A 22,039-nucleotide genomic window follows, 5' to 3' on the forward strand; every position below is an offset into this window, starting at 1 on the left:
CTCAGTCTCTGTGGAGTCTCTGGGTCCTGGTGCGCACACGGTTTTGTTTGTGCCCTCCAAGAGTCTGTTTCCCCAGTCCTGTGTAAGTTCTTGCAGCTCTATAATGGGGTTAATGGCGACTTCCTCCAAGAAGGCTTATGCCATACCCAGGTCTGCTGCATCCAGAGCCTCTGCCCCTGCAGCAGGCGACTGCTGACCCATACCGCCACAGGAGACACTCAGACACTCAAAGGTAGATTTCAAAGATGGGCCTGGCTCAGTCTCTGAGAAGTCTTCTGGTGCACACAAGGTTTTCTCTGAGCCCTCCAAGCATCTCTGGTGGGTATTGGGTTTGGTTCTAAATGTGATTTCATTCCTCCTGCCATCTTGCTAGGGCTTCTCCTTTGCCCTTGGATGTGGGGTATATTTTTTTCATGGGATCAAGCATTTTCCTGTCAACAGTTGATCAGCAGTGAGTTGTAATTTTGGAGTTCTCGCAGGAGAAGATGAGCGCACATCCTTCTACTCCGCCATCTTGCTGCAGAATCTCGTATACTGATTATATACCCCTATCAAATCTGAATCTCTTAACTGTTCACTGTACTTCAGTGTTCAATTCGGTATGCATCCCAGCTCTCTGAAAACAGTAAATACATTTGTGATGTTGAATTAATGGTATGTAAAAGACCTGGGTTGAGCTTACTATTAATATTTCTCTGTCAATTCTGGTAGCAGAAGCAAGGACACACTGATTTGTTGCTGTTGGGCCCTCGCTTTATGCTCTCTCTCCCATTACCACTCAGGACGACACAGGGCTCTCCCTCCATGCTCTCTCTCCCATTGCCACGCAGGGTGCACAGGGCCCTCCCTCCATGCTCTCTCTCCCATTGCCACGCAGGGTGCACAGGGCCCTCCCTCCATGCTCTCTCTCTCGTAACACACAGGGGTGACCCAGGGCCCTCCCACCATGCTCTGTCCTCCATTACCACACAAGGTTACACAGGGTCCTCCCTCCATGCTCTGTCTCCCATTACCACACAGGGTGACCCAGGGCCCTGCCTCCATACTCTTTCCTCCATTGCCACACAGGGTGACCCAGGGCCCTTCCTCCACGCTCTCTCTCCCATTACCACACAGGGTGCACAGGGCCCTCCCTCCACGCTCTCTCTCCCATTGCCACACAGGGTGACCCAGGGCCCTCCCTCCATGCTCTCTCTCCCATTGCCACACAGGGTGACCCAGGGCCCTCCCTCCATGCTCTCTCTCCCATTACCACACAGGGTGACCCAGGGCCCTGCCTCCACGCTCTCTCTTCCATTACCACACAGGGTGACCCAGGGCCCTGCCTCCACGCTCTCTCTCCCATTGCCACACAGGGTGACCCAGGGCCCTCCCTCCACGCTCTCGCTCCCATTGCCACACAGGGTGACCCAGGGCCCTCCTTCCACGCTCTCTCTCCCATTGCCACACAGGGTGACCCAGGGCCCTGCCTCCACGCTCTCTCTCCCATTGCCACACAGGGTGACCCAGGGCCCTCCTTCCACGCTCTCTCTCCCATTGCCACACAGGGTGACCCAGGGCCCTGCCTCCACGCTCTCTCTCCCATTGCCACACAGGGTGACCCAGGGCCCTGCCTCCACGCTCTCTCTCCCATTGCCACACAGGGTGACCCAGGGCCCTCCCTCCATGCTCTCTCTCCCATTGCCACACAGGGTGACCCAGGGCCCTCCCTCCATGCTCTCTCTCCCATTACTACACAGGGGTGGCCTACACATCGGAATGCTTTCCATGCAAGCCCGGCACCTTCAGTGACAAACCAGGTTCATTCATCTGCCAAGTGTGTCCCAGAAACACCTATTCTGAGAAGGGAGCCAAAGAATGCATCAGGTGTGACGAGGACTCCCAATTTTCCGGTAAGATGAGTCTGCAGTTTATACTCTTTGATCTTTTCTGCTAAATTTATGTTTGTGGACAGTGTATAGTCATAAGCCAGAAATCACACATACAATGTGATGAAAACAGTGGGCCAGAAACCAAAGTCCTGAAATGAATCCATACTTAGTGGATAAAATAGGACTTCTAATTACCTCTTTCTGCAGAAGTTTTCTTTTTGTCCATAATGTTTTCTGTTCCACAACCCCCAGGTAGCTGTTTTGGATATGTTTATATTTGCCTCAAAAAATTCATATTGTACTTTTAGATGATTCATTGGCATGGAGATGTACTTAGAAACTTTATTTGTTCCAGATTTACAACATGCAGTGATAATGGAGGAAATCTAATGTTTTCTTAGAAACTATGATATACTTCTTGTGTACCTTGGAAACATTTGTTGCTCTAGGAAGAATAAAAATCCAGGCCTTCATTTGTTCTAGGCCTAACTAGTTCTACCTAAATTCTTCTGGCAAGATTATTTTTACTTTTCACTTGTCTGCTTTTTGTTTGTTTGCTTGTTTTCATGTTTGCCTTTTTCTTAGCGTTACAACATGAATGACTCATTTCTGAAATGCACTCTTGTGTTGCAGAAGAAGGATCCAGCGAGTGTACGGAGCGCCCTCCCTGTACCTCAAAAGACTATTTCCAGATCCACACTCCATGTGATGAGGAAGGAAAGGTACAGGCTATGTTCAGTCAGCTACATCCCTCATTTTTCCACCCCTTTTCCCATTTTGAGCAGACTGCAGTTTGTTCCCTAGACAGATATAAATGAGCAGATATATAGCACGTGTGTTTAAGTAGCACAGAGGAAACTTAAGAATTTAGGCTCCTAAGCCCACTTTTCTGGCTTTGACTTTCTTTTTTTTTTTATATAATTTTTTATTTTTTATTTTTTCAGTGGGTTTTGTCATACATTGATATGAATCAGCCATAGAGTTACACGTATTCCCCATCCCGATCCCCCCTCCCACCTCCCTCTCCACCCGATTTCTCTGGGTCTTCCCAGTGCACCAGGCCCGAGCACTTGCCTCATGCATCCCACCTGGGCTGGTGATCTGTTTCACCATAGATAATATACATGCTGACTTTCATATCTACTGCTTATTAGGTCTTCCCTGTAGGTAGCTCAAATGGTAAAGAATCTGCCTGCGATGCAGGAGACCAGGGATTAATCCCTAGGTTGGGAAGTTCCTCTCGAGAAGCAATCCACTCCAGTATTCTTGACTGAGAGAGAATTACATGGACAGAGAAGCCTGGTAGGGTCACACGGGGGTCCATGGGGTCGCAAAGAGTCAGACATGACTGAGCGACTAACACACACTGCTTATTAGTGCTATGTTGTGTGCTCTAAATTATGTGCTCTAAGTCTCAGTTTTTTTCATCTGTACAATGGGAATAATATCAGTACTTATTTCATAGGACTGCCGTGAAAATACATGAGATACTCAATTTAAGGTTCCCTAACACAGTGCCTGGTGCATAGTGAATGCTCAGTTACTGCTATTTTAAACAGTTAAATTTTTTTCGAGAATATTAGTATCAGAAGAGCACAGTCTTAAAATGTGTTCTGAGACTCACAGAATGAAGATAATGTTTAACTTCTCTTTACTTATTTGGTTACTCAGTAGGTTCAGTCAATAAAAGCCATGCAGCCATAGGCTGATGGCAGATTGCTGTGTAATTGCATTTAGAAAATACAAAGTAATTATCATATAAATGACACTTAGCCAGAGGAAGGATACAAACCTGAACTCTGCAGTTGACCTGCCATTGTCTTAATTAAAAAGTTAGCCTTACCAGTCTATGTTAGTAGGAGAAACTGAGATTAAGCCCATTGCAGCATTCTTTGTGTGTGTTTGCATCTTTGAAATAATGACATTTATTTTTGTCCTTAGGTTTTAATCTGTAATTTTTATATTTATATAATTGTTCATCTTACCCTTAGTCCTTAAGCTTTTTAAATTTACTGTCCAATACTTAAGACCATGTATATTCTTATATTTACAGTATAGCAAGTACTTAGAATAGGTCAAAGGAAGGACAGTTTAAATTATGGACATTTTCATTTAGAAGTACATCTGTTAATTTCAATCAGAAGAGTAACATTAACAGTTTTTAAAGAGCAAAGATTTATGAAGTACGAAGTATGATGTTGAATGTCCTTTAATGGCCATTTCTATTTAGAAAATATATGCAGAGAGCCACTGCATGCTAAGTCACTTCAGTTGTGTCTGACTCTTTGTGATCCTATGGACTGTAGCCCACCAGGCTTCTCTGTCCATGGGGATTCTGCAGGCAAGAATCCAATGAGTGGGTTTCTGTGCCTTCCTCCATTAAGGTGGGTTGAAAGTAATTTGGAATAATGTTTCTTTAGCTAAACTTTTTTTGGCTGAACTTTCCTTTATGATGACTAAGGCAAATTAAATTCAGTTTATTTTATGTTCAGTTCAGTTCAGTCACTCTGTTGTGTCTGACTCCTTGCCACCCCATGGACTACAGCAGGCCAGGTTTTCCTGTCCATCACCAGCTCCCAAAGCTTACTCAAACTCATGTCCACTGAGTCAGTGATGCCATTCAACCATCTCATCCTCTGTTGTCCACTTCTCCTCCCACCTTCAATCTTTCCTAGCATCAGGGTCTTTTCCAGTGAGTCAGTTAGTTCTTCACATCAGTTGGCCAGAGTATTGGAGTTTCAGCTTTAGCATCGTTCCAATGAATATTCCTGATTTCCTTTAGGATTGACTGTTTTGATCTCTTTGTTGTCCAAGGGATTCTCAAGAATCTTCTTCAATGCTACAGTTCAAAAGCATCAATTCTTTAGGACTCAGTTTTCTTTATAGTCCAGTTCTCACATCCATACATGATTACTGGAAAAGCCATTGCTTTGACTAGATGGACCTTTGTCGGCAAAGTAATATCTCTGCTTTTTAATAGGCTGACTAGTTTGGTCATTACTTTTCTTCCAATGTGTAAGTGTCTTTTAATTTCATGGTTGCAGTCACCAACGGCAGTGATTTTGGAGCCCAAGAATATAAAGTCTGTTGCTGTTTCCATTGTTTCCTCATCTATTTGCCATGAAGTGATGGGACTAGATGCCATGATCTTTGTTTTCTGAATGTTGAGTTTTAAGCTAACTTTTTCACTCTTCTCTTTCACTTTCATCAAGAGGCTCTTCAGTTCTTCTTCACTTTCTGCCATAAGGGTGGTGTCATCTGCATATCTGAAGTTATTGATATTTCTCCCGGCAGTCTTGATTCCAGCTTGTGCTTCCTCCAGCCCAGCATTTCTCATGATGCACTCTGCATATAAGTTAAATGAGCAGGGTGATAATATACAGCCTTGATGTACTCCTTTCCCGATTTGGAACCAGTCTGTTGTTCCATGTTTGTTTCTAACTGTTGCTTCTTGACCTGCATACAGGTTTCTCAGGAGGCAGGTCAGGTGGTCTGGTATTCTCTTCTCTTGAAGAATTTTCCAGTTTGTTGTGATCCACACAGTCAAAGACTTTGGTGTAGTCAATAAAGCAAAGTAGATGTTTTTCTGGAGCTCTCTTCCTTTTATGATGATCCAGCAGTTGTTGGCAATTTGATCTCTGGTTCCTCTGTCTTTTCTAAATCCAGCTTGAACATCTGGAAGTTCCTGATTTATGTACGGTTGAAGCCTGACTTGGAGACTTTTGAGCGTGTGTGAGATGAGTGCAGTTGTGCGGTAGTTTGAACATTCTTTGGCTTTTGAATGAAAACTGATCTTTTCCAGTCCTGTGACCACTGCTGAGTTTCCCCAATTTGCTGGCATTTTGAGTGCAGCACTTTCACAGCATCATCTTTTTGGATTTCAAAGAGCTTATCTGGAATTCCATCACCTCCACTAGCTTTGTTTATAGTGATGCTTCCTAAGGCCCACTTGACTTCACATTCCAGGATGTCTGGCTCTAGGTGAGTGATCACACCATCGTGGTTATCTGGGTCATGAAGATCTTTTTTGTATAGTTCTTCTATGTATTCTTGTCACCTCTTAATATCTTCAGCTTCTGTTAGGTCCATAGCATTTCTGTCCTTAATTGTGCCTATAATTGCATGAAATTTTCCCTTAGTGTCTCTAATTTTCTTGAAGAGTTCTCTACTCTTTCCCATTTTATTATTTTCCTCTATTTCTTTAAAATGATCACTGAGGAAGGCTTTCTTATCTCTCTGTGCTATTCTTTGGAACTGTAGTGTTTAATTAAACTGTAAAGAAGACTGAGCACTGAAGAATTGATGCTGTTGAACTGTGGTGCTGGAGAAGAATCTTGAGAGTCCCTTGTTCTGCATGGAGATCAAACCAGTCAGTCCTAAAGGAAATCAACCCTGAATATTCACTGGAAGGACTGATGGTGAAGCTGAATCTCCAATACTTTGACCACCTAATGTGAAGAGCTGATTCATTAGAAAAGACCCTGATGCTGGAAAAGATTGAAGGCAGGTGGAGAAGGGGATGGCAGATGGCGAGATAGTTTGATGTCACCACTGACCCAATGGACATGAATTTGAGCAAGCTCTGGGTAATGGTGAAGGACAGGGAGGCCTTGTGTGTTGCTGTCCATGGGGTCAGAAAGAGTTGGACATCACTGGGAATTGATGCTTTAAACTGTGATGTTGGAGGAGACTCTTGAGAGTCCCTTGGTCTGCAAGGAGATCCAACCAGTCCATCCTAAAGGAGATCAGTCCTGGATGTTCATTGGAAGGACTGATGTAGAAGCTGAAACTCCAATACTTTGGCCACCTCATGCGAAGAGCTGACTCATTGGAAAAGACCCTGATGCTGGGAGGGATTGGGGGCAGGACGAGAAGGGGATGACAGAGGATGAGATGGTTGGATGGCATCAACGACTCAATGGGCATGGGTTTGGGTGGATTCCAGGAGTTGGTGATAGACAGGGAGGCCTGGTGTGCTGCAGTTCATGGAGTCACAAAGAGTCGGTTACAACTGAGCAACTGAACTGAACTGAGCACTGAACAATAAAAACATTACTGAAGTGCTAATGAATAAGATCTAATATACAAATGGATCTTGTTTTTGCTATAATAAAAATATTCAAAAATCATGTTTTTATTATGTCAATGAGTAATGATGTCAGTAAATAGAATGATAAAATCTAGTTGGCTTGTGCTTAAAGAAGGCATGCTGCGGTTCATGGGGTCGCAAAGAGTCAGACACTACCGAGCGACTGAATTAAACTGAACTAAAGAAGTAGAGCCACATATTAAATATAGAATGTACAGGGTGCACATACATGCCTACACACACATATATGGGCACATGTGTACACCCACAAGCATATTTGTGTACACAGATACATAAAAATTATGCTCCTTTTGTGTTCTTGATATATAGCAAAACAGTGTACCAGCACTCCATACACTCAGTGATTCTTTTCTAAAAATTTTTATTGGAGTATAGTTGATTTACAATCTTGTATTAGTTTCTGCTGTATAGTAAAGTGAATCAGTTATACATATACACATATCCACTCTTTATTCTTTTCCCAGATAGGTAATTATGGATTACTGAGTAGAATTCCCTATGCTATACTATAGGTCCTTATTAAATATCTCTTTTATATCACTGATTATTTAAAAACTGATTTAAGTCTTACTTTAAGAGAGAGGTTTCTAGCTTCAGAAGTGAACAAAAAGCAATGGGAACTTAATTAGATAACAGATATAGTGAAGACATGTCTATTATACACATCCATTCAAATATTTTCCAATTTTATTTCAACATTTTCATTTGTTCTGGTTTCATCTTTTTAAGAGTTATTTATTCTTGCTTGGAGTAGCCTGGTGATTTGCCGGTGGCTTAACGATGTTTCCCAGGGCATTCATTGACTATGTTTTGACTCTTATTGTCCTGTCATGCTCTTTTGGATCTTATTATCCCCTTGCTTGGAGAGCATCATCAAGGGAAATGGCTCTTGAGGTATACAGATTTTGAGCATTGTAATTCATATGACACAGGAATGTTCAAATTTTTGAAACTTAGTTGTTTGCTTGCTTCCTGCCTATCAATTCAGTTCAGTTGCTCAGTTGTGTTGGACTCTTCATGACCCCATGAATCGCAGCACGCCAGGCATCCTTGTCCATCACCAACTCCTGGAGTCTACCCAAACCCATGTCCATTGAGTCGGTGATGCCATCCAACCATCTCATCCATCCTCTGTTGTCCCCTTCTCCTCCTGCCCCCAATCCCTCCCAGCATCAGGGTCTTTTCCAATGAGTCAACTCTTTGCATGAGGTGGCCAAAGTGCTGGAGTATCAGCTTCAAAATCAGCCCTCCCAATGAACACCCAGGACTGAGCTCCTTTAGGATGGACTGGTTGGATCTTCTTGCAGTCCAAGGGACTCTCAAGAGTCTCCTCCAACACCACAGTTCAAAAGCATCAATTCTTTGGTGCTCAGCTTTCTTCACAGTCCAACTCTCACATCCATACAAGACCACTGGAAAAACCATAGCCTTGACTAGATGGACTTTGTTGACAAAGTAATGTCTCTGCTTTTTAATATGCTGCCTGCCTATAGGATACACTTTTAAGGAAAATTTTAATTGGTAACTCTAACCATTCTAATCCTGATTAATAGACTCTCATTCACATCATGAAAAATGTGGAGTGTCTACTCATTCACCTATTCATTTGATAAATCTTTACTGAGCACTGGTTATATGCAGAGTGCTGAGTGATGAGGGAAGAGCCAAGTAAGGACAGATAGAAGAAGATACATGTCTCCATAGACTGCAGGGCAGTTGTTCAGCTTTGGTGAGCATCAGACCCCCTTGGAGGTTCCTGTCCCAGATTTTCTATTTCAGTAGACCCAGGGCATGGCCTGAGAATGTACATTTCTAAGAAGTTCCCAGGTAATTCTGACTTTACTGGTCCAAGATCTCAGCAATTTGGGAATATCTGGTCTAGACTTTAGAAAAAGAGAGTCTGTCATAGAAAATGAGTCATTATTTCTGATTGTTATTAGTGCTATAACAGAGAAGTCTGAGCTTTAGAGTGCTCTGACCAAATCAGGGAAGGCTTCAAGAGCTATGTAAAACCTGGGTGAAATGTTTATTAAAAAAATTTGTAAGATCAAATGTTTTACATATAGTTCTTAAACTAGCCATATAGCCACTAATCGTATCATTTGGTCCATAGCCCTCTGTCTTATCCACAGGGAGATAATGAGAAGCTCTATCAAATATTTTGTTAATATTAAAAGATGCCCTCTCTTGAGGAATACTTGTCTGTTTTCACTGGTCAACATTCTTTTGGGCTCAAATCTCAAGCACTGAATCTTTGCATGTGTTTGTATATAGATATATAGGTGTACCTCATGCAACATTTGTAAAATGTGGGTTCTAAGCAACCTTTAGAGAACAAAACACACGTGAAAATTTCAAGTTCACTCACTACTGTGAAAGCATGCCTACTCTAGCACTTGCTTATGTCATGAGTTGTATCCAGTGCAACTCCCTACTTTCACCCCTACATTCTGGTCACACTTAGGCTCCATACCATGTCAGTTTGGCTTCTGTAGTTGGAGATAATTATGAAATTAACGTATTGAATTTAAAAAATACTTTTCAGAGTTTGGGTGGGAACAGACAGGGCAGGGGTCACTTGACTCATGTGACTGGGAAAGTTATCACAGAGCAGTTTTACCAAGCCTTTCTTTTGCTCTTCTCACTGATATTCCTGGCTCAGTTTGATTTCCTTCTCAGATAGCTTCTTTCTGTGGTGCCAGATACACTCTGATATCTCCACTCCAGTCACTATTATCCTTACAGCGTTTGATCAAAGGAGGGCTGAACAAAGTTTCTGAAAATACTGGCCCTGCTTGAATCTCAAGCCCATCTCAGACCAGCCATTCTGTCCAGTAGTGTGAGCTACTCTGGTTACACCACTTAGTTCACCTGCTAATCTCTATGGCTGGGAAGGCTACACCATGTGGCTCCCAGTTCCTGTCATCATCACATGTTAGTTCCAAAAGAGAAAGAGATACTGTCTGTTAGCACAATAAAATGAGAGTGATTCTGCATAGATTCCAGAACACATCACTCTTAAATAACATAGATCTGGCAAGATTGTCTTGAAATCCTGGGAATTCCCACAGAATTTTGCACATACCTCTTTTGATACTTACGTGATGATCAGCATTTGCAATGCTTTGATATATGTTGTTGTTTTTCAGTTGCTAAGTCATGTCCAACTCTTTGCAACCCCATGGACTGCAGCACTGCAGGCTTCCCTGTCCTCCACTATCTCTCGGATTTTGTTCAAGTTAATGTCCATTGCATTGGTGATGCTATCCAACCATCTCATTCTCTGCCGCCTTCTTCTCCTTTTGCCTTCAGTCTTTCCCGGCATCAGGGTCTTTTCCAGTGAGTCGGCTGTTGACATCAGGTGGCCAAATTATTGGAGTTTCAGTATCAGTCCTTCCAAAATATTCAGGGTTGATTTTCTTTAGGATTGACCAGTGTGATCTCCTTGTAGTACATGGCACTCTCTGGAGTCTTCTTTGATATGAGATCACTTTATTGCAAATACTTGTAAAGATGACTGTTTCCTTCACTGAACTCTCTTCTTCCCATAGACGGAAACATGTTCTTAATTATTTATTTATTTATTAATTATTTTATTTTATTTTATTTTTTTATTAGTTGGAGGCTAATTACTTCACAACATTTCAGTGGGTTTTGTCATACATTGACATGGATCAGCCATAGAGTTACACGCATTCCCCATCCCGATCCCCCCTCCCACCTCCCTCTCCACCCGACTCCTCCCAGTGCACCAGGCCCGAGCACTTGACTCATGCATCCCACCTGGGCTGGTGGTCTGTTTCACCATAGATACTATACATGCTGTTCTTTCGAAACATCCCACCCTCACCTTCTCCCACAGAGTTCAAAAGTCTGTTCTGTACTTCTGTGTCTCTTTTTCTGTTTTGCATATAGGGTTATCGTTACCATCTTTCTAAATTCCATATATATGTGTTAGTATGCTGTAATGTTCTGTTCTTAATTATTTAAAAAAAATTTTTTAGCTCTAGTAGAGTACCCAGAATGCAGAAGGTAGTGAATTATCTTTTGAATGAATTAATGAATGAGAGAATTAGTAAGTGAATATATGATTAACACAGTTAGAGTGTTGTATTCTTTCCTCTGTAGAGGCTTGAGGAAATTTTGACAAAATGGGAAGACCCCAGAGAAAAGAAGTAGATGTTAATTACTTCATGTGAAATATTATTGAAGTTACTAGAAATATTGTTTCAGATTGGAGGAAAGACCCCATTGGATGGTGGACTGGTGATCATCTTTCTGATGTTCCCTACTAGTTCAAAAGAGATTTGATCTCTTTCCTTTGAGTAACCATGACATTTCATGTTTCTCTTGGAAATGATGATGACGACAATGATAATAGTAATAGTAGCAATGGTGTTAATAGCAGAAGCAGGTGTTATTTACATATTTATCTGCATGCTTGCTCTGCGTGTATATTCAAACATTGCTTCCAGTTCTTTTTTTCAACAGCTGTGTAACTAGACATTAGTATACCCAGTTTGAAAATGAGAAAACTGAGGCTTAATGAGATTAAATAATTTTTCTAAGGTCATAGCTATTTATGGCTATGTCTTAAGACTAGAATTCTAATCAACTCTGTTGTTTTCCAAATCTGATGCTTTTGTATCCTTTTCATATATTTTCTTTTTATAGTATAGCAGTTTGTAAATCTTTCTCTTACAAACAGAGGTTTGTAAACCTCTTTCAGAACAGTTTGTCTTACTAATATTTAAATTTCCTACAATTCTTTCTTCTACATGTTGTAGATACTTAGTAAGAATTTCCTGAATAGTAAGTTTAAACATTTGAAAGAAAGTCTTAGAATAAAAAACAAATAGACCTTTCTGTGTTATCCCATAAGGCAAAATTTGTGCTTATTAGGCAAATTTAAAGAACATAAATTCCAGTTGTATGTAATGATGTTTTAGCAACCAGAACTTCCCAGTTTTGGAACAGTATGTTTTGCCAAATTGGAAACTTTTTGTTAAGGCTAGAGAGTGCCTGGTAGGGAAGGGCATTTTAGAAGTGAAATTTTTAGAGAGAAGACATCCAACCATGGAACTTTTTCATCTCTGAGTCTAGGAAACTATTGAATCACAAAGGGTTTGCTAGTGTTTTTGTGTCACATTGTCTAGTACTTTCTTTGCTCTTTAACTAAATTCAGTATTACAAATCGTTTTAACAATCAAGGTCTGTAACACAGTCCTTCTGAGTTTTATAGCAGAAGTAAGATGTAGAGAACATAAAAAATAGGGCTTACAGGGATATGGGTTTAGATGAGCCTTTCTTCCTATGCGATTTAAGCAAGTGGAATGATGTACTTGGAGCCTTTGTTTCTTAATTAGGATGATGGAAAAACAACGTGGTGTTTTTCAGTGACTAGGGATTTCTGAATTTAAAATAAAAATTTCACAAGTTGTCTTTAACATCTTTACTTAAAAGAAAGCTTTGCTGAGATGTAATTCTCATACCATAAGGTCATCCATGTATAGCATCGATTCAGTTTATTATTATTATTTTTATATTTAATTTTAGAGCATTTCCTTATGTAAAGTCCCAGCTAAAACCTTCAGGACAATGTTAGATCCCCATGGTGTCTTCCACATAATGGAAGAATAGGACCCAGGCTTTAAAGCATTTAGAAAAGAGACAGGGAGGAAATGATAAGGAAAAGCAGCAGCAGAGGCTTCATAAAAAAGGAATTCTGGTGAATGTGGATGCATAGCAGTGTGGGCTGAGGACCAACTGAGAGCGTTTGTGGATGTTGAGCTCGACCTTGAAGGAGGGGTCCGTCACACGTTGGCAGAATGGTGTGGTACTTCCAAGAGAAATGATGATAAGTGCCCAGTGGTTTGCAACTGGAGAGGATCAAGGTTTGGGAGAGGCAGAGAGGTGAGCGATAGTCTGTCTGCCTGAAAACTTTTGAGTTAGAACATTGTGATGCACACGCCTGTTATGCTGGAGTGGCAATCAGTAAATCCTTTTAAATCACATGTAATTTAGCTTATATGAGCTCCATCAGTCTGCAAAGGGTTTGGTGGGTTTGTGCAGAGACTTCCAAAGGGAGAAAGCTGTCAACCATGGACAAACCCAGTCTCAATTTGAATGTTATTTTTATGTGAAAACCAGCTTCCAATTGATACTTCCAATGCATCTCTTTAAAACATATTTTACTCATGCTTAATATAAGTATATATGGATCTTACAGTTTTTCTGTAGCCTTGATGGCAATCTATTTTTTGCCATTAGATTGGCAAATCTAAGTTTTGCTCTATTAGGGTTTTGGTTTCATAAAGCATTTCATAGTTTTATCTCAACTTGCCTAAGAAGGAGTTGATTGTTGGTGTTTCACCTGCACTGTGAACCATCTGGTACTAAATATCATTAATATTAATCATTATCTTTCCCCAGTCAGTCAGACTTGAAAGCATCTGTCCGCATTAGAAAGAGAGGCACAGAATCAATTTGCATATGAAGCAGGAGGTTTTGCAAACAAAACTTTTACTACAGAGCATTTGCAATTTGACTTCCAAGTGTTTAAAGGTGGTGCACATTTTCTAAATTTTAAAGATATACTGTGCTTGGTTTGAAAATCATGTGGTTAGGGAGTTTGTCTAAAATCAATAAAAAATTTTATTATTTTTACCCTCACCAAAACAACTCGCCTTGGCTGGTGCTGTTTTAACCATTTACTAGCTGTGTATGACTTTGGGGGCAGGTTTAACAGCTCTTCTCTGAAGTTTCCTCACTTATAAATGTGCATAATATAACTGAGCTCTTGGAATGGTGGGGAAGATTGCACAATGCCTCCAGGATGAGCCTTCAGCGCACAGCCTCAGCATCACACCCACTTACACAGGGAGCCGTCTCCTCCCAACAGTGCGATACCGCACACGGAACTCTTTGCAGTTTTAGTGAATGTCAAAATAAATCAGCAAATTTGTGAATTGATCATCATCAGAAAGTTGTTTTCTATACTTATTAAGCCAGACTTTTAAAAAGACAATCCCCCAAACATAATGTGTTTATTTGCTTACCTTCTCTGAATTTTATGTTGTCTTTCTCGGAGGAATTGAGAGCTCCTGTTGGATATAGGATCTAATTAATTTTTTCAGCTATTTAGGAAACTCCAGCAGGAATAGCAATCATTTTTGCAGATGGTGAGAAAGGCAGATGGTTGAAGTGGCTGGTTAAGCTGTATCATGATGTAGGCCATAAATGCAGAGTTGTAAAAAAAAAAAAAAAAACCCAAAAAACAGTTATTTATAATTCTGTTGAGACATCTACTTTTTAAACTATGTTCTTAACAGCCTTCATCAGATAAGGTAATTTATTAATATTTGAGAATAAAATTGAGTGGCCTCAAGGGCTTACTATATATGATTTATTATTAGCTGGAGATAACGATAAAGAATTGTCTTTAATTTTGATTCTCCTGCTTCAGTATTAAACTTATCATTGCTTTCAAGGAGAAATGGTAATTTCAGCTGAACATATGAAATAAAGTTTAGTCTATTTTTAAAAAGTGTGTTAAGTTATGAAAGAACTTGAGTGATTTTTCTCTTTGCATGTAGGCTGCCTTTTCTATTTTTCGCTGAGCATATACATTTTGTTTTGAAATGGCCAACTCACTTAATGTTTCTTTCTAGTTCCAAAAGATAAGAATTTTATAATCACAATTTTCTGGGTTTGGCTGACTTGTAGCTACTTAGTTATATTTTGTTTTGTTTTTGGGTACACGCATGTGTGAGAAGCAGAGTTTAAAAGACTCCCCTCCACGAAGGTAGAGGAGATCTTAATGCTGTCATTTAGAACACAGGTGACAGGGCCTAGAAACCTCAAGAGGAGATAGTTTAGATACGGCTCTTGAGGTCTAACCTCAGGTTATTTGGAAAGACTCAGAGAACAGCTACCAGTGTATGAAGATAATGGGATTGAAATGTGAAGCTAGAGATATGCAACTAAAAAAGTAACTTTTTAAAATCATCACTATGTGCGAAGCAAGATGATGTAGGCTGTAGAAAGGGGAAAGGAAGAGGGTAGTGCGGGGGCGGGTCTCAGCACAAGGAGGGTAGTCTGCAGAGAAACTTAGGGCAGCTATGGAATAAAGTGAACAAGTGGCCAGAAGAGTAAGAGTTGCAGTCATGTTCTGTATGTTTTAAAGAGGAATTTCATAACGATGCCCTGTGCATATGAGGTAAGGTCTTTGCAGCTTAGCGTAAAACCATTTGGAGGTAACTGTCATTTCCCCACAAAAGTGTTTTTTTCTGTCTCATTTTGTTACTAAAGTTTTAGATTCTCTTCAGCTGGCCCTCTGTTTTGTCACTATTTGGACCTTACCTAGGCTGTCAGTTTAGCATTTTTGTTATTGGAAGTTTAAAGCAAATAAAGTATGTTACAGACCTGCAAGTTTTTTTTTTTTTTTTCTTTTCTTTTGCAGACACAGATAATGTACAAGTGGATAGAGCCCAAAATCTGCCGAGAGGATCTCACAGATGCTATTAGGTTGCCCCCTTCTGGAGAGAAGAAGGATTGTCCACCTTGCAACCCTGGATTTTATAACAATGGATCATCCTCCTGCCATCCCTGCCCTCCTGGAACATTTTCGGATGGAACAAAGGGTACGGGATATCAATTGGCCCAAGAATTGGCCCTTTAGTAAAATAAACTTGTTGGGTCACATTGACATTGTCCTGAATTGCTTTTATGGAAAATTCCTTAAAACACATAATTTTCTTATTTCACAGGCTGAAGAAGAGTTAAGAAATATAAGGGAATTATGAGACTGCAGTGGCTTATTCATTATAGCAAAGAATAGTTTTTTAATGGCATTTCGTGTAACACATATCCTCTTAATGGGATGATGCTTTGGATATTTTTAAGAAAATTCACTAATTTAAGTGATTAAGAATAAGCGCTCCTTTTCCAGTGTGTATGCACACGAACTTTGATGTAAGCATAAAATACAACTCCTATTTCAATTGGAGTAATCACATTTTATACCATAATAATAGAAAAAATTGATTATTTTGATCAGATACAAATTAAATAGTCCCTAACTAGGTTGTTTCAATGTGTACATTTGGGGAAAACTTAACAATATTAAAGAAAGATGGTTACAGAATTTGTTTTAATTTTATTTGATAAAGATTACAATGCATTATTGCTGTAGATACCTTACTTGGGTATAGCCATGCTGTATGCTTAATATCCAGAGCCTTTAAGAGCATAAAAAGCAGTTGAATTGACTTGTGTTCAAATCTACTTGCTGCAGGCTATCAATAGTATGATGTATCCACTAATTTGAATTCAGTTTTCTCATTTGTAAAATTGCAGAGAATAATGTCTAGCTCATCATCATTGAGAAGTTGTATAAAAATGTCTCCTGTAACCCTTCAGCACCAGAAAATGCTTGCTCAATAACCAATTTCTGTCTCCTTCTTTTACTGATGTGGTAATGCAGAGTGTCTTGGCTACATGGAAACAATGGTTGTAAAAGACCCTTTTATTTCAATGTTGCAGATTTAAATATTAATTTAAATAAGGTTTGTTTATAAATCTGACTCTTTCCACACCCCTCAGCTTCTGTCATCACTTTTCAGTATAGCCTGTATTTTGAATTTCAAGTCATCAGTCCATAATTAAATGATATAATGTTCTGGTAAGTTTATTGACTAATAGGAAGGATGTAATATTTCTTTATTTATGAAGAGGAGGAAACTGATTCTAAAATCACATGTAAGAGAAGTTGTCTCAGAGTTACCTTTCTTATGCAAATTAATTCAGTATAAGCAGTTACTCCCAGAAATGAAAGAAATTATTTTAGAAGAGTTTGTGTTTGTTTACTTTTTCATGTTAATCAGGTATAAGTTGTTAATTCTTAAGAGCTTTAGTCTCCTTACTATTTGCCTCCCTGATGATTAAAGTTGGAGCAGAGGAAGTGGAAATTAACCAGATGTGACATCACTGTAATTCTCTGTCCCACTTGTCTCTTGCAGAATGTAGACCATGTCCAGCAGGAACAGAGCCTGCACTTGGGTTTGAATATAAATGGTGGAATGTACTTCCTGGCAACATGAAAACCTCCTGTTTCAATGTTGGGAATTCAAAGTGTGACGGAATGAATGGTGAGTTCAGAGTCAGCCTTCTCAATGTGTTATGGTGGTAGGGACTCTTGGACTCACTTGTGTAAAAACACGATAAATATTAGTATGAGGAACTTTAATCTTATCACTTGGCTACTTGTCTTCCCAGACCTCACATAAAAATAGTCAATACAGTGCCACAGCCACGTTTCTGTCCTGTAAGAATATAACTATTTTGCATTTTTGGAGTCAGTTTTGGAACAGATGTTGAGGATCACCATTTATGGTTGTTATAAATACTAGAATAGATTACTAAGGGAGGCAATGAAATTTATGTTGTTTTCTTGGAAGGGTCATAGTGTATACATACCACTTTATGAAAGTATTCTGCCTGGATTGGTTTTCTGGCTCAGCACTGAGCTCGGGGAGGGATAAATCATCTCATACTCCTCTTCCTATGGAATCTATGACCGTATTTGCAAATATGTATCAGCCTCACTTACTGAAAACTTGGAAACATGACTGAACTCTATAGGATGGTTGCTGAATTTTCTTTGTTCTTACATTTTAGGGAGCATAGCACTTAGTTATTCTGCAATATTTGTTGTTCAAATGAATGACAGTGTCTGTATGTGTATTTTTAAACTTGACACTAGATATAGATGTTACGGATACTAAAATGTGCTCTTTACTTTTACAAGTTAACTGGTATTTTTTATCAGTTCAGTTTTTCTCAATAGTGTATTTAATACTTGGAAAAATGCTATTTAATTACATCTGTTTTACATCAGCACGTATCCAAAATAAACAGATTTGAAATGTGGGGAGTGAGGTGTACACGTGAGTACTCAGGTTGACAAATCCTATGTTCTTGAATAATTTTGGTTAAACAGATGCATGAAGGAAGCCTTTATATATAAAGAACATTATGGAACAGTACTCTTTGTCACCTAATAATCCCACTTCTGGGATTTTTTTCTAAAGGAGAAGAAGAAATTACATAGTAATCATTACCCGACTATAGGATTTATGTTCTAAAATTATCCTGTGGCTGAAGAAGTTTGAGATATTGCAAAAATAAGAAGGAGAATGTATTGATGAAAGCATTGGTACATTTGTGTGTGTGTGCATTTACTAGTGAAGATTATCTGAAACATTAATTTTTAAAAAAGTTACTCTTAGTCTAAATCTCATGGCAGTATTTGATTTATCCACTTGCTTACTCATTCACTTGTTGTTTAGTTGTTAAATCATGTCCAACTCTTTTGTGACCCCATGAGCTGTAGCCCACCAGCCTCTTCTGTCCATGGGATTTCCTAGGCAAGAATACTGCAGTGGATGCCATTTTCTTCTTTGGGGATCTTCCCAACCCAGGGATCTAACCCATGTCGTCTACATTGGCAGGTGGATTCTTTAGCATTGAGCCACCAGGGAAGGCTTCTCATTCACTCAGAGGCTATAATTTAAATTTTTGCTGATTTTCTGAAATGTTCAATTATTAATTTAAGTATACATCTCTGCAATATTAGCATGTCATACTGAAATAGCAAACAGTAGGGTGAAAGACACAAAGATAAAAGGCGATTATAATCTTATGACTGGTGGTTCAGTAACTAGCCTTGAGGAGAGCAGTGCTCAGAATACTGAGGATCAAAGTGAGAGGCCCAGGGTAGCCTGTCTCGTGAGGTCATTACTCCATCATGGAATTAAAGTGGATGTGCTTTGACCAACTTGACCGTGTGCCTTAGAGTACTTTGAGGCTCTTTTGTATGCTCAATTGGAATTTCCCACGGTTGTGGAATAGGTATGTATAAGTACATCTTTACTGGAATTTTGCTTAAGAGGAATTCAGAGTTGTAAACAGATTAGTGTTTATTCACGAAGCTTTCACTGAGCATTATCTCTAATAACAAAACTGGAAATAATCTAAATTCCAGCAATATGATAATGTTTATAAAAGTCATGCTGTACTAATTGGATGAAATGTTATGTAATCATTAAAAATGACAGCCATATGGAAAACAATTTGGCAGTATTTCAAACATTTTGAATGGTCCCGTTCTCTAACCCAGTAATTTCACGTCTGGGAATTTGCACCAAGGAAACTGTGTGATGTAAAGAAAGAAATTATGCACAGATATGTTAATTTTAGTATTATTTATGAGAGTCAAAAATATGAGAAAACAAAGTTTTCAACATGGGGTATGATTAAATAAAATGATGATATAACCTTATAGCATATTCTTAACTCTTTAACACTAGATGTAACAAAGATTTTTAATGGGAAAGTATTTTTGCTATAATGATGATTAGAAAAATGAGAAGATAATGTCAAGTGAAAAAAACAGAAAATAGATTATACAATAAAACCTAAGGTATATTTTAAAGAAAATTATGCACTAGAAAAAGAGTGAAAAAAAATACTCTGAAATGTTGTTCATTACTTGGGCTGGGAGGTTTCTGAGAAGTTTGAATTACTTTTTTTTTTTTTTTCATTTACTTTACTGTATTTAATAAATATTCCTCATGTATTCACATTGCTTTCAGAATCAGAGCAACAGTACAAAATATTGGTTTTAAAAAATATATTTATTTACCCAGTAGTTCTGATAGCTTATGGTGAAAGATGTTGGATTCATGATCTTCAAAGAAGATTTAACTTTGGGACCAGGCTTGATCACTCAAGAGCTTTTGTGTAGCAGAGTTTTATTAAAGTGAAAAAAGGAACAGAGAAAGCTTCTGACATAGACATCAGAAGGGGGATGGAGAGGGCCCCACTCACTAGTCTTACCAAGGCCTCATATACTTTTCTGAGACCCATTCCCACAATTACATTTTAAGATGACAGGTTTAGTCAGAAGGTTCTCAAGAAGGAGAAACAAGTCCTGGAGCAGGACACATTGTTGTTATATAATCACTGTACAGAGTTTAAGGAAAAACATATCCTTGAGCAAGAGGAGTTGTTTTGTTGTGCTCTGGGCTTCAAGAAAAAAAACATTTGTCCTTTCCTCCTCCTTGAGATCTCCAGACTCCTATCTCCTCCTTGAGAGCCCCAGACCCCTTTCTCCTCTTGAGGGCCCTGGACCCCTTCCTCCTTGAGGGCCCCAGACTACTTATCAACCTATCTAGGAGTTGACTCTCTCAGTTCTTTTATTGGGATTCTTTTCTAGAAAAATATAGAAAAGCTTTACCAAAAGTATATTAATTATAGTGTCACTTAAACTAGCTAAAAAAGCTAAAACAATCTGAATGGTTACACTGGATGTATGGTCAGCAGGAGGTAAGTCCTGTAGTGGGAGTGATTTCTTACATGATGAGAATTAGTTATATCTGTCTACAGGATAAACTATCAACTCAGTCATTAGCATGTTGGTGAACCATTTATATATAAAAATGCTTATGTAATAATGTTAGTGTTCAGTTCAGTTCAGTTCAGTTGCTCAGTCGTGTCTGAGTCTTTGTGACCCCATGAATCGCAGCACGCCAGGCTCCCTGTCCATCACAAACTACTGGAGTTTACTCAGGCTCATGCCCATTGAGTCGGTGATGCCATCCAGCCATCTCATCCTCTGTCGTCCCCTTCTCCTCCTGCCCCCAATCCCTCCCAGCATCAGGGTCTTTTCCAATGAGTCAACTCTTCGCATGAGGTGGCCAAAGTATGGAATTTCAGCTTCAGCATCAGTCCTTCCAATGAACACCTAGGACTGATCTCCTTTAGGATGAACTGGTTGGATCTTCTTGCAGTCCAAGGGACTCTCAAGAGTCTTCTCAAACACCACAGTTCAAAAGCATCAGTTCTTTGGCGCTCAGCTCTCTTCACAGTCCAATTCTCACATCCATACAATGACCACTGGAAAAACCACAGCCTTGACTAGATGGACCTTTGTTGGCAAAGTATTGTCTCTGCTTTTTAATATGCTATCTAGGTTGGTCATAACTTTCCTTCCAAGGAGTAAGCGTCTTTTAATTTCATGGATGCAGTCACCATCTGCAGTGATTTTGGAGCCCCAAAAAATAAAGTCTGGCACTGTTTCCACTGTCTCTCCATCTGTTTCCCATGAGGTGATGGTACCAGATGCCCTGATCTTGGTTTTCTGAATGTTAAGCTTTAAGTCAACTTTTCACTCTCCTCTTTCACTTTCATCAGGAGGCTTTTTAGTTCCTCTTCACTTTCTGCCATAAGGGTGGTGTCATCTGCATATTAAGGTTATTGATATTTCTCCCGGCAATCTTGATTCTAGCTTGTGCTTCTTCCAGCCCAGAGTTTCTCATGATGTACTCTGCATAGAAGTTAAATAAGCAGGGTGACAATATACAGCCTTGATGTACTCCTTTTCCTAATTAGAACCAGTCTGTGGTTCCATGTCCAGTTCTAACTGTTGCTTCCTGACCTGCAAATAGGCTTCTCAAGAGGCAGTTCAGGTGGTCTGGCATTCCCATCTCTTTCAGAATTTTCCACAGTTTATTGTGATCCACTCAGCCAAAGGCTTTGGCGTAGTCAATAAAGCAGAAATAGATGTTTTTCTGGAACTCTCTTGCTTTTTCGATGATCCAACGGATATTGGCAATTTGATCTCTGGTTCCTCTGCCTTTTCTAAAACCAGCTTGAACATCTGGAAGCTCTTGGTTCACATATTGCTGAAGCCTGGCTTGGAGAATTTTGAACATTACTAGTATGTGAGATGAGTGCAATTGTGCATTCTTTTGAGCATTCTTTGGGTTTGAGCTTTCTTTGGGATTGCCTTTCTTTGGGATTGGAATGCAAAATGACCTTTTCCAGTCCTGTGTCCACTGCTGAGTTTCCCAAATTTGCTGGCATATTGAGTGCAGCACTGTAACAGCATCATCTTTTAGGATTTGAAAGAGCTCAACTGGAATTCCATCACCTCCACTAGCTTTGTTAGCAATGATGCTTTCTAAGGCCCACTTGACTTCACATTCCAGGATGTCTC

General features: G+C 39.6%; 1 protein-coding gene across 3 annotated transcripts in view; it reads left to right on the top strand.

Moving 5' to 3' along the window:
- The window catches only part of ELAPOR2 (endosome-lysosome associated apoptosis and autophagy regulator family member 2), a 205,291-nt gene that overhangs the window by 141,853 nt on the left and 41,399 nt on the right, over window positions 1-22,039 (top strand). For all 3 annotated transcript variants that reach the window (XM_065938920.1, XM_065938922.1, XM_065938921.1), the window contains exons 6-9: window positions 1,740-1,892; window positions 2,505-2,593; window positions 15,443-15,623; window positions 17,001-17,129. In XM_065938920.1, coding sequence (XP_065794992.1) covers window positions 1,740-1,892; window positions 2,505-2,593; window positions 15,443-15,623; window positions 17,001-17,129 — 552 coding nt within the window. The remainder of the gene's footprint in view (window positions 1-1,739; window positions 1,893-2,504; window positions 2,594-15,442; window positions 15,624-17,000; window positions 17,130-22,039) is intronic.

This window comes from Muntiacus reevesi, chromosome 6, assembly GCF_963930625.1.
Source record: "Muntiacus reevesi chromosome 6, mMunRee1.1, whole genome shotgun sequence".
In the NCBI taxonomy this organism is placed as follows: Eukaryota; Metazoa; Chordata; class Mammalia; order Artiodactyla; family Cervidae; genus Muntiacus; species Muntiacus reevesi.